Source organism: Saimiri boliviensis, chromosome 4, assembly GCF_048565385.1.
Source record: "Saimiri boliviensis isolate mSaiBol1 chromosome 4, mSaiBol1.pri, whole genome shotgun sequence".
NCBI classification, from domain to species: Eukaryota; Metazoa; Chordata; class Mammalia; order Primates; family Cebidae; genus Saimiri; species Saimiri boliviensis.
This window is the reverse complement of record NC_133452.1, coordinates 143,928,329-143,947,111: the sequence shown is the minus strand read 5'-3', so window position 1 is coordinate 143,947,111 and position 18,783 is coordinate 143,928,329. Positions and strand designations below refer to the sequence as shown.

General features: G+C 39.3%; 1 protein-coding gene across 7 annotated transcripts in view; it reads right to left on the bottom strand.

Annotated features, from left to right (window-relative positions):
- The window catches only part of FARS2 (phenylalanyl-tRNA synthetase 2, mitochondrial), a 529,294-nt gene that overhangs the window by 336,612 nt on the left and 173,899 nt on the right, over positions 1-18,783 (bottom strand). For all 7 annotated transcript variants that reach the window (XR_012517417.1, XR_012517418.1, XM_074398406.1 and 4 more), the window contains one exon: positions 16,874-17,005. Coding sequence is in view for 5 of the 7 variants with exons in the window: in XM_074398406.1 (XP_074254507.1) it covers positions 16,874-17,005 (132 nt within the window). In the remaining 2 variants the exon portion in view is untranslated. The remainder of the gene's footprint in view (positions 1-16,873; positions 17,006-18,783) is intronic.

Below are 18,783 nucleotides of genomic sequence, written 5' to 3'. Positions count from 1 at the left end.
TCTATAAGAAACATAAATGACATACTGTGTAACTTAGCAAAACCACTTGAAGAAATAAATCCTATAGATAAACTTGCAAGCAAAAATGTGACACGTGTCCACAGTTACTCACTGAAACATTGTTTTTAACAGCAAAAGAAGGAAACCCACAACATGCCTATCAAGGGAGCACTGATTAAAGACATGATGATGGTTCATACATACAAGGAAATACCATGCCACTGTGAATAGAAATGGGAAGGCTTCCTAACATTCAAACATCTCTAAAATACACTGTAAATTAAAAAAAAAAAAAAAAAAGTAAAAAATATTATATGCTGCTTTTGCTTTCAACAAGGGAGAAAAAGCATGTATATTTGTATTCGCATTAAAAAACTTGAAGGATACGATAAAACAGACATGAAAGCAGTGGAAGGAAGAGTGTACACACTCACAGGCACACCTGTACCCCAAATAAATGCAGGGCCTATAAAATAATTGTATACAATAAATGAAGAAGCAGATTCCCTTCTTCCACTCTCTCATCCCCTTGCCTTCCCAAATAAGTCTCTGCTGGCTGCAATAACAACAGCACGGAGCCCACTCTCCTTTAGCTTTGCATACAAGGCCTCACACTCCAGGCTTCTCTGGATCTACCTCCCATCACCACTCTCACTGTTCGCAACGCTACCCCAACCACACTGCAGTTCTCTGTCCTCAGACATTCGGGATCTTTTGAAACGCTGTAACTTTGAAGGTGCTATCCCCTCTGCCTAGAAGGCCCTGCCTTCCTGTTGTCCTGGCAAAGTCCTATGTGTTCTTCAAGATCAAGGTAAAAGAACATCTCTTCAACAATTCTTCATCTCTTCAACAATTCTTCTGGGACAACCTCCCTGATTCTGCAGGCTACGTGCCTCCAAGCATGATAACATATCTGCTTATGGGGCTATTTGTGAGACTGTGCCCCTCATCGGACCATTCACTCCTTGAGGACGGTTCTGCCTTGTTCATCTTCACTTGACAAGCATCTACCTCCCTTACAAATGCTACTCATTCTCCCTAACTTTTCCTCGATAAATGCTTATTAAAATGTTCTTTAAAAATGCCTCCATGATGAAGAAGTGTACGCTAGTTATTATGATTAGGCAGCTTAACGTAGAGAATGGGGAGGAAAAGGGTGCTGTGGAATTCACCTATAATTCTCTGGAGGATGTACCAGCGGCAGAGTATTGCTCAAAGGTTCTGTGTGTCAATTATACTACAGAAAGCTGCAATCAGAACTCATCTGCTCCTTCAATCCGGGACCTTTTCCTCATGCCAAGAAAGCGGTCCCTTTGCACACAAAGCCTGGTGGTGACTCTTAAAAGACACGCAATCTGGCCTCCTCTCTGCACACTGCCACTGCTGCATCAGCTCTCGCCCTCCGCATTCAGGGCCTAGACAGTTCACCTGTTCTCCTTGTCTTTGAACTTGCATTTCTTCCACTCAGGCTCTACAGTAATGCCAGTTTCCCAAATATTAATCTGATCACATTATTTTCCTTCTTTAAATCTTTCAATGACTCACTGCTACCAAAAGGATGAGATGTAAGGTCTTTGATTTTGCATTCAAAGCCCATCCGGAACTGACCCTCTCTAGGTTCCAACCTTCTCCCCGTAACTAACATGTTTCATGGTGTAATCCAGTGATCCATGAGTCAGTCTTCTCAGAAACATAGTGCTGCCTCTCACTGCCTGTATCTCTGCACAAGCAAATGAATAGCCAACAGCTGCTCATGACACAGCGGAGGAAATGGGTGACTAAGTGAGATGATGGCTATGGTAATTTGTTCCCCTAGAGTAACCATATTACTATATATATATATGTATCTTATAACATCATGTTGTATACCTTAAATATGCACAATATAACGTACTTTAAAATCTTCCTCTTCCGTCAGCCCCTCTTGTTTAACCTACTCAGACTTCATCTGTCAGTTCAAGCATCACATCCAAGTATGAAGCTTGGCACAAGCTCTCAGGGAACCATTTCCTTCTTCAACTGTTATCACAGCACCTTGGACAGAGCAGCTTCTCCATCAGTCTCTACCACTGGACCAGAAGTCCCCCAGAGGTAGAAACCACCTCTACATCCATAGCATGTCAATATGGTTCCCACCACCCACATACTTAAAGGTTTGTTTCAGGGATGGAAGAAGAGAGGGAAGGCTGATTCTACTAAATGAAGTATCAAATACACATAATGGATTTTGAGAGCTTTTTCTTCCTAATGCCTTTGAAGTCCATGAGCCCTCAACTTCCACAAACAGTCTAAAATGCATCTTGGATGTTCTGAATTACTTATGTTAGTGTCAGCTACTTCCCTTTGTATTGAAGGCACACCTCAAAGTAAAATGTTTAAGAGTATCTTACTGTAGTTTGTCATTGCTTCCCCAGAAAACATTTCTATCACCCTCCTAGTTTACTATCAATCCCAGCAGCCAGTGGAAGGGCATGTCCCCAAGTGTCCTTCGTGGGACAGGCTCCATAGAAGAAATCTATTCATGAAGGGATTCTGTGGTTAAAGAATTCTGGGAAGTACTGCATGCTTACTCCCTCAAACAGAACACTCTCTAGTAAAGAACACTCAAACTTTTTCAGATCATCATTTGCCATACTTAGGTGACTATCAAGCCTTTATTTCACCCAGTAATATCTAACTGTTGAATTATACCAATTAAGAATCACAAGTTTAAAACCTGGCATAAATTTTGCATAGTGACATTACCTCATTATACCCATAGACATAACAACATGGCCATTTCATGAAGACATTGCTTCCAGCCTAAAATGCAGGAATGAACCTTGAAAAAAAAAATGAAACAAGAAAAATAACTTAGCAGATTGTGTTTATCCCCATAGTACCATAAATAATTCCTAAACTTCTAAATTGCCTTTTTGCAAGAGAAAAAATAAAATTGAGCCATTGAGAACACATCACTACCTGCCTGCAAAGCTGCAGTGATCCCATGAAGCAAGAGTTTCATAAATAGTTTAAATAAAATCCAATTATATGAGCATCCTCTTTCTTTCTTTCTTTCTTTTTAAAAAGATCTCTAAGAATTTCTTTAAGGAAGGGAGAAACCATGATTAACCAACCATATATACCCAAGTCATGCTGCCATGCAATTCTCTGTGGGCTACACAACACACAATCCTCTATGAGTTTTATTAATATTAAGACTCTCTAGGCTGTTTCAAGATTTGAGAGCTAAAAGGAAATCTGAAAATTATATAATTTAGGCCCCTCACTTTACAGATGAAGAAACTGAGACCCACAGGAATTGCCCAAGATCCTCAGCCCAGATGGCAACCAAGCCTGACTGGAGCCAGGTCTTCACTCTGGGGCCCATGTGCTTCCCACTTCACCATCCTTGGAAACTGGGAATTGTACTGAGCAGCAGAGGGCAGAAAGAGCCATGAGCAAGTATCAACAATTAGGTCAATTTTATCCCATGTTCTACTGTTTCCAAGAGCCTGAAGAAAGAATAACAAACACTGGGATGATGAGTGTGGTGGGCACCCAACCACACACCCATCCATTCAATTTCTATGTGGATACTGAGTGTCTCCTCTGTGCATTGTTCTAGGGTCTGGGAAAACTATAGTAATCAAAACCAAAAAATTCCCTGCCCTTATGAAGCTTACATTCTACAGACTTCAGAATCTTCTACCTGAGACTGATTAAATTCAGACACCTGACACTAAAATTTTAAAAAGGTTGTATTGCAAACACACGCACATGCATACATGCACACAAACACACACATACACACACTTATACAAAGATCTTCCATATATCAGTAGCTTTTCAAAAACCTCTCATGTAGAGGACATTCCAGATAAATCCCACCCCCAATCCCCGTCTGGTTTTCAGAACCACCACCACAACCCACTAAAATACTAAGAAACTATTTCAGTGGCTTCTCTGCAGAGGGAGGGAAGTAGAAAAAGTCAGGTTCGTTCCAAATATCTTTCCTGCTGAGTTAGAAAGGGAGGTGGAGAGGAAATACTTAAGAAATAAGTGAGCTGAATTTTCTGTGAAATGATATTGGAAGAGAGAATCTTAAGCATTCTGTGAGCTGTGGGTAAGCTGAAAAAGAATATGACAACTACAATGCATGTTTTATCAGCCAGCTGCAGCTGATCAACAAACCACTACAAAATCTCAGTGGCATGCAACAACCACCCGTCTGCACGGTTGGGGCTCAGCTGGTCCAGACTGGCTGGGCTTCAGGCCCTGAGGTTGGTTCAGGTCCACTCCACATGCTTCTTACTGATCTGGAACCAGCAATCTACATGGGGCATGTTTACCTCAGAAGGGCAGAAGCTAAAAAGGGCAAAAGCAGCTGCCAAGTACATTTCGAGCCTCTTTTCCTGTCACATCTGCTAATTTCCCTTTAGCCAAAGTAGTCACAGGGCCAAGCTTCAAATCAGCAGGGCAGAAAAGTATACTCTCCCCATAGCAGACAGTGCTTCAAAGTCACAGGACCAAGTGCACAGATACAGGGAGGGGTGAAGAGCTGGGAATGATACTGCAGTCTGATAAAAGAATGGACCTCTTGCATCAATACCAACTTGCCAGATTCCATTTCTTTTCAATCCACACCTTTTATTTGCTCACTCACAAACTGCCCCACCAGCTTCTATGTGTAAAAAGCTAATGGTTAGACTGTGTTATTGGTGTTACTGTTTCAGGAATGGAAGAAGACAACAGGAAAAAGGATAACAGTTGATAATGGAAAATTAAGTCCACATTGATGGGGGAAGGACTGGTAAGTTAAATGGCAATTGCTTTATCTATCTGCCAGGCATACAAGACCTTAGACATTGAAATGAACATACAGGACAGCATCCCGGCTTCCCAGATGTTTCTTATGTCTAGAAATCATGCCACAGACAGTACACAACATGTATCCCAACGGTTGCAAAAACATCAGAAATGTGGACACATACCACAGCTTGAGACAAGTTGCCAAAGCCTTTATTTTTATTACAGTAATGGAAATATTGGTGGGGTGGCATGGATGAGACACAAGATTAAGGAAACATAGGAGGAAATGAATTTAAAAACCTAGGAGGAAATGAATCCAATTCGGTGAAAATGGCAACACTGGGCTCCCAGGCAAGCTCTGAGCTACATTTCCTAGTCAAACAAGCACATCCTAGAGTGCAACTTCCAGTCAAGGGAAACTGTCACCAAGGGTGGGACTAAATCTGACAGAACACTAGCAGAGAGAGGGTAGATGCTTGAAAGCTATTAAATATTTAGAATTCCAATGCTGAAAAGATGAATGAAAAGGCAATAACATGAGAGACTTAAACTACCAGAATCAAGCATGACAAGCAAAAGGGTTATCTTCATGAAACTTGCCAACTTGCACCCACGCACAATCCCTGGCAAAATGACTTTTATGGAGAATGATGTTATATAAAGAAACCTAAAGCTACTCAAAAAAAGAAGTGTTTGTGTGTGTGTGTGTGTGTGTGTGTGTGTGTGTGTATGTCTGTGTGTCTGTGTGTATCCCATTTATGAAACTTAAAAAAAGAACAGATAAGGAAAGCCACCAACCTGAAGAATATAATTGCAATACATAGAAATGACAAATGATTAGTAACCAATACAAATGTAGAATTCTTGTCAGTCAGTTTTAGAAGACAGAAATGAGCCTCACCCAAAAATGAACAAAAGAAAAACTGTGTCAAATAAATATACAAAAATGTGTTCAAACTTAACAGCAACCAGGTAAATTCAAATAAAAAACACAATATATCATTTTGTATTATTTTTTATTAATTTAATTTTTGCGAGAGGGTCTCACTTTATCACCCAGGCTGGAATGGAGTGGTGGGTTCATGGGTCACTACAGCCTTGATCTCCTGAGCTCAGGTGATCCACATGCTTCATCCTCTTGAATAGCTAGGACTACAGGCACACCACCACGCTCAGCTAGAGATACTATTTTAAACTTATCAGACTGCCAAAATAAGTTGAACAAGGTCAAGTGTTAAAGAGGATGTAAAGCACCAGGGAACTTTTGAAAGGCTCAAGGCAATGTAAATTGGGCCAGCCATTTTGAGAAACAATTTGGTGATCCCCAAAGATGTTCGTAAGTATTGACTTAGCAATTCTACTGCGGCATAAAATATAGCTCAGTGAAACTCTTACACCTATACATTCAGATGTACAAGAATGTTCACAGAAAACTGTAAACAATCAAATATTCATTAAAGAATGGATGAATGAACTGTAGAACATTCATCTGACAGAATTTAAGCTGTGAAAAACCAACAAAAACTCTACACATGACAACACAGACGAACTTCACCCTACTGCATGAAAACCTCAAGTCATGAAAGGATTCATACTGTGATTTCATTTGTTAAAATATAAAAGCGCATCAAAGTTAACTTGTTGTACAATATAAATAGTAAAACTGCAATGAAAATCAAGGTAATAACACAAAATTCAGAATGTGATAACTCACAGAAGAAAGGAAGAGAGGAGAGGAGTGAAGATACTGACAGGGCCAGTCACCTGAGGCCAGGAGCACAAGTCCAGCCTGAGCAACACAGAGGTCTTCCACAAAAATGAGAATACAGTTATAATTTGGAAAGAGAGAATAAAAAGAAAACTTGCAGAATATATCCTCACATCTTTTCTAGTCTCATTAGAAAATGGACTGAGTGGCTGAGCGCAGTGGCTCACGCCTATAATCCCAGCAGTTTGGGAAGTTGAGGCAGGTGGATCACTTGAGGTCAGGAGTTCAAGACCAGCCTGGCCAACATGGTGAAACCCCATCTCTACTAAAAATACAAAAATTAGTGGGGCATGGTGGCGCACACCTGTAGTCCCAGCTACTTGGAAGGCTGAGGCAGAAGAATCGCTCAAACTCAGGAGATGGAGGTTGCAGTGAGCCAAGATTGTGCCACTGCACTCTAGCTTGGGCAACAGAGCAAAACTCTATCTCAAAAAAGAAAAAAAAAAAAAAGAATGAAAGAAAACGGTCAGAGCCAATAGCTTCTGGAAACATGTTCAATGACATTAGTGACCAGAAAAAAAAGTGAATTAAAACACCATTAGTATAAGCTGGGTACTGTGGCACATGCCTATAGTCTCAGCTACTTGGGAGGTTGCGGTGGGAGGATCACTTGAGGCCAGGAGCTTAAGACCAGCCTGGCCAACAGTGAGAACCTCACCTCTAAACAACAACAACAACAACAACAAAACACCAGTATACATTTTTTTCCCTGTTAAATGTACAGAATAAAGAGATTGATAATGGTCAGTATTGGTAAGGGTGTGGAAAATGAACGTTTTCAAACACTGCAGGTACTTTTCTCCAGTGTGCCTATGAATATGCATCATAAACCTTGGGAGTAAAAAAGCCAGCAATTCCACTTTTATACACTTATCCCATGGAAATATTAAGGCAAGTGTGCAGGACACATGGATATAAGTTTTATTGTCAAAAACCCATCAACATGGGAGTGGCCAGAAAGATCCACCCACAGTGGCGATGCAGCCACTGACAATGATGATGTAGATAAATGTTTGGTAACGGCAAAGGACACTTGTGTCACATTTCTTGTGGAAAAAACCTAAGTCAAAAAATATTCAAAGAATGATTCTATTTTTTTACAAAATATATGTAACTTCTACATAAAGGTATATCTAACAATTATCAATATGTATAAAAGATTTAAAGTTCAATATAGGAATTAAATTTTATAAAGGATCCTATTTTATATAGGATTGTGGAATTACTTTCATTTTCTTTTTTATATTTTATTTTCTTAATTTTTCAATGATTACAGATTACTTTTATATCAGAAAAAAAAAATCCCACCATCTTAGCTGTCTTGAAAAAGGAAAAAGGCTAAGTAAATATTTGAACAGATATCTCTATTCTGGCAGCTTGCAAATATGTCACCAGGAGGAACTCAAGGCAAAACTTACATACGGGACTAACATGTATTTGTTTGCTTTTCTGAACGGACACTAAAGGGGCCAAGAGGGAAGCTGGGGAGGTGGAAGGAAGGAACCAAGAAGGAAGGGAGGGCGGGAGGAAGGAAAGGAGCCAGAGTTTGGCAGATCTTAGACAGTCTCAACTACTTGGCCTCAAAAATGGACCAGGCATAATTCTGATTAAGAAAGTTGATAGAGTAAATAGACGAGTGGAGCCGATACCACCACGTTTCCAGTACCACATATGTGTGTCTCGCCATTATCCTTTTACGTGGAGTGCATTCACAACCCAAACTACAGTCCAGGTCCAGTATGGGGGCATGAGCCCACCGCAGTCTATCCCTCTCTCTGATTACAACCAAAATCTCTAACCAACTAACACAGGACTCTGAGAAGTAATCAAACAGAAGTTATAAAGGAGAGTCAACTCTTGGAAAGGCAACCCACACAGGGTGAAGTTTCTGGTTTGTTTTCTTCTCACATGACTGAGCCCCAGTTGCTGAGCTGCACAACAAAGCAAGCAACTAAACTCGAAGAGAACCCTGCCTGTCTGTCCACAGACAAAGGGTTTCTGCGAGAGGAAGAGTCTGCAGGTATGATCCTGGGGTACAGAAAGCCCAAGAAAGGATGCCCAAATTCTATGTGCAAACCTGCACAGATATCAGCCTGACCCTGGAGTGACACCCACACAGCAAAGACTCAAACCAGCAAAGACTGAAACTAGCACAGAAAAAGCTGAGAACACAGAACTGAGATCTGAACCACTCACACAAGTTGCAGACTAACCCCTTAAGTATGTGTTTACAGGACAGACAAAAATAAGCACAGAAACAACTTACTCTGAGATCTGAATCGCTGGGAGATTCAGGAAGCAGGTCCCACTCAAAGCCTAGAGCTCACAGGTTGATCACCTTACTAAAACATCGACAGTCACCACAGATAACAGGAGGCCATTCAGAACGTGCAATACACAATCCAGACTTCGTTTATAAGTAACCAGGAAAATGTGACCAATTCTTAACAGAAGTCCATCACAAAACGGTCCAGACGTTGGAACTATCAGACAGGTACAGGTTCAGTATCCCTAATTCAAAAACCCCAAATCCAAAATGCTCCAAAATACGAAACTTTTTGAGCATGGACATGATACCTATAAAAAATGCACATTGGGGCATTCTGAATTTTGGATTTTTGTGTTGGATGTTGAAACAATAAGTATAATGTGAATATTCCAGAATCCAAAAATATGAAACACTTCTGGTTCCAAGCGTTTTGGATAATGGATATTTAATGTATACCTAAAGCAACCACTGTCACTCTGCCCTATGAGGTAAAGAAAAACAAACTTGATAGAAATGAAAATACAGGAATTCTCTGAGAAAAAAAAAGAAACTATAAAACAAACCAAATGCAAATTTTAAAACAAAAGAAAGCACTAAAATAAAACTATATTTGGTGATCAAGACAGGAGAATGGGGACAACAGAGGACAGAGTCAAGATGGATGGATACATGGAAATTATCCAATCTGAGAAACAGAAAGAAAAAGATTTTTTAAAAAAAGTGAGCAGAGTCTCAGGTGCTCCCGGGACAAAACCCAAAAGATCTATCATAAGCATGAGATAAACTTAAAAGAAAACCAAACCTAGACATATCAAAATCACACCAATGAAAAACAGAGGGCGGGGGGGGGGGAAATCTTGAAAGTAACTAAAGACAGCAGAGCAAAAAATTATAACAAATAAATATTTTTTTTAAAAAAGAAAGATAGCAGTATTTACAGGTGAAGAATGACTGAAAAGATTATGGATTTCTCTTTAGAAACTATAGAGGCATAAGACAATGTATCAACATCTTTAAGTTGCTGAGAAAAAAAATAAAAATCTATCAATCCAGAATTTTATATTCAATAAAAATTCAAAATTAAGGGGAAATAAAGACATTCTCACATAAAATAACACTAACAAATTATCACAAGTTGATGTGGTCTATAAAAAATGCTACGGAAAGTTTTTTTTTTTTTACTGAAGAGAAAAAGAATTACCAGAAGAAAACATGTATTTTCAGGAATAAAGGAACAGCAAGAGAAATGGTAAACAGCTAAGTAAATATGAAAGAAAACTTTTTTTTCTTAGGTTTTTTTAAAAAATACATATGACTGTTTAAAGGAAAAAGTATAACACTGAATGGTGAGGTTTTTAACGTGTATAGATGTAACTATAACAATATAAAAGTAACTGGGGAGGAAGGAAAACAAGGCAGGAATGGATATTGTCATATAAATGAAACAGAGGCCGGGCGCGGTGGCTCAAGCCTGTAATCCCAGCACTTTGGGAGGCCGAGGCGGGTGGATCACAAGGTCGAGAGATCGAGACCATCCTGGTCAACATGGTGAAACCCCGTCTCTACTAAAAATACAAAAAAATTAGCTGGGCATGGTGGCACGTGCCTGTAATCCCAGCTACTCAGGAGGCTGAGGCAGGAGAATTGCCTGAGCCCAGGAGGCGGAGGTTGCGGTGAGCCGAGATCGCGCCATTGCACTCCAGCCTGGGTAACAAGAGCGAAACTCCGTCTCAAAAAAAATAAATAAATAAATAAATAAATAAATAAATAAATAAATGAAACAGAGTCCAAGGAAAATTACCAGAGATAAAGACATTTCACAATGATATAAGGAAAAATTCCTCAGGAATACGTAACTACTGTGAAAATATATGCGCCTAATAATATGGCTTTAAAAAACATAAAGAAAAATTGACAGATAAAAGGGTAAAACAGACAAGTCCATAACCATTGTAGAAAATCTTACTCTTTTCTGAGCAGTACTTTATCTTTTCTGATAAAGTACTAAGACCCCCCAAAAAATCAGTAAACAGAGAAAGAAGAGCTAAACAACACTATTCAGTTACCTTGATGTAACTGACATTTATAGAACACTCCACTCATAGGCTTTTTGCCTCTAGAAGTTGGAAATGTATGTCCACACAAAGAATTTTACAATGAAACACAACTCCAAATAAAAAGGAATAAATTGATACACAGATATTGATACATACAACATGGCTAAATCTCAAAATCTCTATATGCTGAGTGAAAGAAGCCAGGTATAATGAATATATAGTGTATAATTCCATTTATATAAAACAGTAGAAAATCCAAACTAACCTATGACAGCAGGTAGAGCAGTGGTTGCCTAAAGACAGGGATGAGGGGAGGAATGGATTACAAAAAGGGCATGAGAAATGGTTGGGAATTAAAACATTTATCATCTTGACTGTGGTGATGGTTTCACTGGTATAAGCATATGTTAACAACTGATCAAACTGTACACTTCAAATATGTGCAATTCATTACACTTTAATTACATCCCTCCAAATGGGAAAGATACTCAACTTATGCTATAGATAGGGTTTCTGAGTACAGTCTGAATATGGGTCATTCGTAAGAATTATTTAGGGTATTTGTTTAATATGCATATCTTGGTCTCCATCCCTGACATACAGACTGATGCTCTATGAACAGACATTTTAAATTATCTCTCCAAGTAATTACTAGTCACACATCTGAAAATGACTATTTAAGGCCCAATTCAAAAATTACCCCCTTTATGAAGCCTCTACTGATCCAACTGATTGAAATAGTTCCCTTTTCTCATCTCACAAAGCTCACTCTCACAAAATGCATTTATATGCATGACTACGTTAGAATGATATCATCTTATCTGCTCTTCTACACAGAACTACAGGGAGAAGGTATGTTTCATCCATTTTCCTAACAGCACAGTGCCTTGCACACAAAAGGCACTAATTACATTAATGGCATGTTTACTACTAGTACAGCCTTAGTCCATGCTATTACAAATTCACCAACTTAGATCAACAACACTGAACCATGTTAAGCATGTGTAGAGGCTATAGCCCAGAGAGAGGGACAGACTGGAAACTGATTCATGCTAATATAGGAAAAACAAAGAAAAAGTATATAGCCCTCCTTGCAAAACAAGAACCTAACAAACTGGGATGCACATTTCAAATACCCATCACATCCATATTCTATCCTGAATGCAACCAGGGAAAGGCCTGGCACCACCTTCTCTAATCCTTCTCTTCCCCACACATTCTGCCCACGGTACCCCTGTTATGAATACTTACCACATGGTACTGTAATCATTTGTTTATATGTTTATGTGCATGTGATATTTTCAAAAGCAGGAGCAATGCTTATTCACTTTGCTTATTCACTACAGCTTTAGAAGGACTTCAAGAAATATTTGATAAGCAAGCAAATAATGATCCTTTAAAACCAGAAACTGTTTGTGTACCTATTTATAAGGTTTTCAAAAAAAAAGCCACTTTTTAAATTTTGACAAAAAGGTAAGCAAGGAAATTTCATTTTTAAAAAGATATTTTCTACTATCAAGCTTCTTCTCTCTCTTGGCCCATGTAAAATCTTCTAAATCTCACAGGGGCAAGGAATGGTAAATCCCTTCCTGGCATGATCACAGTCCATAGTTGCCCCAGTGATGGTTTTGGATGCTGGTGTTCCATTTACTATGTGAAAAGACACAGCAGCCTGAGTCAACCCAGTGGGAGGCAAATGTGTAGTATTTAGGGACGTGACTCAGTACTGTCCTCAAAATACCTCCGTGAGGAAAAAACAATCAAGTCAGCCTGAAAATGGTCACCACTCACATCACCATCACTCAGACTAAGGAGTCTGAAAGCAGTGGTGAAGACACATGACTTAAGGTAGAAGAAATAAAGTAAAATGCTATAAGCCATTTCAAAGAGCCGTATTCCACACATAAGAACACATATATGCCACAGTCGCTTAAATGTGTAATAAAATGTTTCACTGACTGTTTAATTAGCAACCTAATGTCACGCTTTAATTAAATGCACTCTATCACAGGGAGAGAACTGCGTGGTGGCACAGCCCTTCCTTAGAGGTAACTGCAGAACAAATAAAGTTTTGTTGGTTGCGTATTTGTTTCATTTTGTTTCAGTTCTTTTATTTCCATGTTAGGTGGAATGATTTATTTGACATGAATTTTTAGCAACTTCAAAATCATACAATTTACTATTCGGGGAGCACAGCTTATTAGTCAACTGTTGTTAGAAAGACTTGGGCAAGTTTCACTAGCACTGTCCAGCTATTTGATCTGAATTACCTTTCTCTGGCTCTGTAAAATACAGGTTATAATAGCATCTACCTTGGAGCCTTGTTATCATGGTTAAACGAAAGAAAGCATATAAAGCATGCTTTACAGGAGGCTGGCATATAAGAAGGGCTCAACTGATGTCTGCCACTATCATTCCTCCATCAGCTTCTTCATTTTCTGGTTATTTTAGCACTCACCTGACTCTTTGTAAGAACCTTAAAGAGGAGTCATCAATTACATGGTTTCTTGGAAGTTCTCTTTTAAAACAGAAGGAAATGAAGAAAAGTAAAGAGAGGGGAAAGGAGGGGCAGGGAGGAAAAAGGAAGGGAGAGCAGGGAAGCAAATGTAGAAGAGATAGAAAGAATAGCAAAACTGAATGAGCAGGATAAAGTACACATAGCCCGTCTTTCTCCACATCGTAAGAACTCAGAAAACAGAAAATGAGCTGCACTTGCAAATGTCTGTGGTTAGTGACTGCCAGGCAGTTTAAAAATTTTAACCACAGACATCCAAACACCTTCAAATTTGAGAACATAGAGCAGAACGTTGTCATAATAACTTCAAATTCAAATAGCAAAGTCTAGGCAGGATCTCGTGTATAAAATTGTCTCTTCTTCTATTTCTTTAGTTTTCCTCTCTTGTGAAATATTTGATTTAAATTTTATGACTGGGTGTGGTGACTCATTCCTATAATCCTAGCACTTTGGGAAGCCAAGGTGGGTAGATCACCTGAGGTCAGGAGTTCGAGACCAGCCTGGCCAACATGGCAAAAACCCATCTCTACCAAAAATACAAAAATTAGCAGGGTGTGGTGATAGGCACCTATAATCCCAGCTACTCAGGAGGCTGAGGCAGGAGAATCACTTGAACCTGGGGGGCGGGGGTTGCTATGGGCTGAGATGGCACCACTTCACTCCAGCCTGGGTGACAGAGGGAGATTCCGTTTCAAAAATAAGTAAGTAAATAAAATTCTATGTATACAGTTTCCCCAAAAGTCAAAGCACATCCTACCATCACTGTGAATCTCTGAAACATATTTGCAACGTAAATGTCTTTTTCACTTTGCCATTCTTTTCAAGAATACTTAACATGGCTAATCTAATTGTAGAACAGCAGCCTCATTAATGTGTAATAATGATTTGGAAACCTGTTTCAGATAACGATATTCAGCCAATTACTGTGTGAATAAACCTCATAAAAACCCATCAAGGATATTGGAAACCGTGCAAGGAAGCATGATCAATTCCAAATGACAACTGATGTGTAAGCTGATCATCCCTGGTTTGCTTTCTGAGCTCCAGCGCCCAGATACCAGGCACTCCTGGGAGGAAGCCTAGGATTCATTCAAATCTTTTTCTAAAAAGCAAAACTATAAAAACACTACAGAGATATTTGAAGTTAGCTCCTACTCAGGGAGAGATTAAGTCTTTCCTATTCGTACTCAGTAGTTTGTGTTTTCCAACGAGATGCTATTATAAGGCTGATTTTCCTTTTCTTCCTGTTTCTTATTACTCTTACTTTTCTTTTTCCTTGTAAAATCACTCACTCGATATGAAATCACGGACACAGACATGACTACAGGTCAAAGAAGTAACAAATTCCACTTGGTTAGAAATTGTTTCTATGACAGGCAGGAACAGCCTCTGTTTAAATATTTCCTACTAAGAGGACCCTCTGTTGATAAACAGCTCTAACCATTAGAAAAATTTTAAATGTAACAACATCAGCAATTTTTATTGAATGTTCACTGTGTGGCAGACCCTTTGCTAACCACTTTAGAGGAATCCTCTCAATCAGTACCCATGATGGAACTCTGAGGGTGTATCCTTGCACCCATCTTAACCATGAGAAAGTCAAGGCTCACAGGATGATGAACCTTGCCTGAAGATACATAGCTGTTATTTAACAGAGTTGTGACAAGACCCTGGGTTTCCAGAACCCAAGCCCAGGCCTTACAACTGCTCCCAGGTCCTAATGTCATGCCCTGTGCTCTCTCTCCTCTTTTCATCTATTTGAAAACTGCCCATGAAGCCTCGGGCCCTGTGCTGGGTTTTCCCCCAAGGCTTCCTCAGCAGGATAAAGAAGAATCTGGGAGCTTGTGGAGTCCAGGCCTCTGCAGATGGAGAGTACCTAAGAGCCAGAAGGGAAGGCCAGCCCTCCAGTCTCCCAGCCCACATAACACAAGCTCCCGCACTTCACGTACCCTCTCTTGTCACTCTCTGCTCATCCACATGTTCCAAGCCCATGACGAGGTATCATGTCCTTACCTATGGTCTATTCACATTCCTTAGTTACCAAGAAGGACCTCTCTTCATCCTGCTATAGGAAGCCACACAGCGAACCCTGAGTCAGAGCTGCCCTCCAAGGCCAGGCAGCAAATGTCCTTCTAAGGCAGCAGAGCTGGAAAGGTTTCCAGAACAATCCACATCAGTTCCTATCCTATTTGGTGCTCACTGCTTATGCAGTGAGCTCAAATGCCCAATTCAAACCAACTTCCCCCCGACCGTTTTTTGGAGGATTTATATTCTGAATACATGTATCTGTATATCTATGTAACAATATATAGGATTTATACTCTGAATATAGTTATATAATTTAGTTATATAGGTATATATATAATTAAGTTATATTTAGTTATATAGGTAATTTAGTTATTTAGTTATATACCTATATAACTAAAACAGTTATATAGGTATTTAGATACATATAATTTTTGTTTTGTTTTGTTTTAGACAGAGTGTTGCTCTTTTGCCAAGCTGGCTGGAGTGTAGCCATACTGACTCACTGCAACCTCTGCCTCCCTCCCGGGTTCAAGTGATTCTTATGCTTCAGTCTCCCCAGTAGCTGGCATTACAGGCACACCACCATGCCCAGCTGATTTTTATATTTTTAGTAGAGTCAGGGTTTTGCCATGTTGGCCAGACTGGTCTGGAACTCCTGACCTGAGGTGATCCGCCCGCCTCAGCCTCCTAAAGTGCTGGGATTATGGGTGCAAGTCGTGACACCTGACCCCTAAAAACATTTCGTAATTAAATTCAGATAGGGACTTTGAAAAAATACTAAATTCAGATAGGGACTTAAAAAATTAAATTCAGATAGTGACTTAAAAAGAACACCTCACAGCTCTGAAATTATGTTTAGGAACAATTGTGTTTATTAATCAATAGTCTTACAGAAAAGAGACAGGCAGATCTTTCTGAAATACCCATAGATGTGGGTAGAATTCATCAGCACCCTTGTCTTTCCAATTTCTCACAGTCAGGTGGCACTGCCTATGCAGAGGGAGGTGATGGATTAAGCATTTATAAAATACTTGCTGAATTTCAGGCACTATACTAAGTGCAATAAGAACAAAAATAGATTATGCATTGTTTTGTTCTTAAATAGTCTGAAAGACAAACTACACTCCTGTGACAAGCACCGAATGCCTTTGGGGCAATTACAAAGCAACGTATCAACACATACAAAATCACAAAGTGCAAATCCAGCAGCCAAGTGCTGACAAGGAGGATCTCCAAAGACAAAGTGCCTTTGCAAACAGAGATGTGAGAAATAGTTTTTCCAGGGCTTAGCATCAAAGACAAATCTAGAGGGGAATCTCAAGAGAGAACAATGTTGCTGCTGCTCCATAGAAGGATATAAATACGTGCAATTGTGCAGTGGGGCTGCCTGAGAAGAGAGGGTTCCTTTAGCGCGAGTGTAAATAAAATGTGGGATTCTTTTCTACCTGAATTGACCAGTTGTTGCTCCATCACCCCGCAGCCAAGAACTTCCAGCCATTCTCCATGGAAGTTGATCTCCATCTCAAAGGAAGGATGCGTAAAAGGAAAGTGGCAGTCTACCCATCTCACCTCCAGCCCTGCAAAGTTGGCAAAAAAACAAATAAATAGTGTTAAATAGCTGTCTGCCCTTTCTTCTGATCAAATTTACCCTTACACTAATGACACCAATTACTACATTCTGACTAAAATAAATAGCAAACAAACTAATTTACAACATGTTAGGGTGAGGCAATAAATCTTAAAACTTGTGAAAAACTGGGTATGTCTTTTCCAATATCAAAAACAATTTGTGTAATTCCAGGACCCTCTGAAACCAAATCAATCACTTGTCAAATCCCTGCCACCAGCTGGCAGAAGAAAAAACTAGGCAAAGATCATGGGAAGCCAAGTAATTCTGTTAGTTTCTGTACAAGAAAACAACATTATTTCAGAGTTAAAGAAACTATATTTTCCTCCAAACTTATAAATCAACAATATGACCAATTTAAGATAAACTGATCAACTTTACTTCCATATATATATAGAGTAGTATTTTTAAGTTTATAAAGCTAATAAAAAGTCCGATTAAACCAAATCTATCAATTTTAAATAAAACATTTTAAAAGTCCAACATTTTTCCTAGAGATAAATGACAAAAAATACATGCTAAATGCCAGAATGAATTTCTAAATAAGCAAACTTAAATACAGCACTTTTGAGAGAAAGAGCAATATTTTAAGCAATGGCATTATTATTTAACAATAGAAAAGACTAATGAATTCATAACAATTAAAACCTGCAAAGAGCAGAGGTTACTAAAAGCAGAGAAATCATACGAGGGCGTCACCTAGGAGCTCAATGCCCACTGAGACGAACACAAAAAACAGTGGGCATTTTGACAAATCCGATTTTCCTCTCCCTGCGTTCCTTTCCCCTCCTGTGCTGACCTCTTGTATTTTTAGGCAACACTTTGCTAAAGGACTTGATTCTTCTTGGTAACATGAACAGCCTCCTTGTGAATTTAAAATACTGTATTTTCTCACCCCAAACGACCTGCATTTTAAATCTTGTGGGAATCACAATGCCAAATAAATAAAAACAACAAAAATGGCTTGCATCTATTGAGGACTTACTATACTTCTATCAATCCATTTCACAGATTTGAGGAATAAAAAGGGCAAGGTCTTGCTCAAAGTCCCACAGCTGGCAGATGACTGGGCCACTGGGTCAAACCCAAGGCTGCCAAACTCCAAAACCCATGCTCTTGTTGTTTTTTTGTTTTGTTTTGTTTTGCTTTGTTTTGTTGATAGGATCTCATTCCGTCACCTAGGCTGGAGTGCAGTGGCACCACAATCATACTTCATTGTAACTGCAAACTCCTGGGCTCAAGCAATCCTTTTGGCTCCGCCACTGAGTAGCTGGGACTACAAACAAGGGTCACCATGTCTGGTTAATTTCTCTAATTTCTCTACTTTAGAGACAAGGTCTCGCTGTGTTGACCAGACTGGTCTTGAACTTCCAGCCTCAAGCAATCCTTCTGATTTGAACTCCCAAAGTGCTGGGATTACAGGCATGAGCCACCTCACCCAGCCCCAAAACCCAGCTCTCGACAATTAAAACATAATTGCTTGCCCATCAAAAAAGATATTTTGAGAGTCAAACATCAGATAAGAGTGTAATTATCAAACATGGGGGCTTTAAAGCAGAATTTTCTTCAATTGTTCTATTTTAATTGTATTTATTTTCCTTCTTACCTGCTGTCTATGACAAGTGTCAACTGATTTCTGTTTACAACAGTAATACAGTATTTCCCCCTCTTATATTCTATGTGGCATAATAGACAACATTAAAGTGCACAAATACAAGGTATGCAATG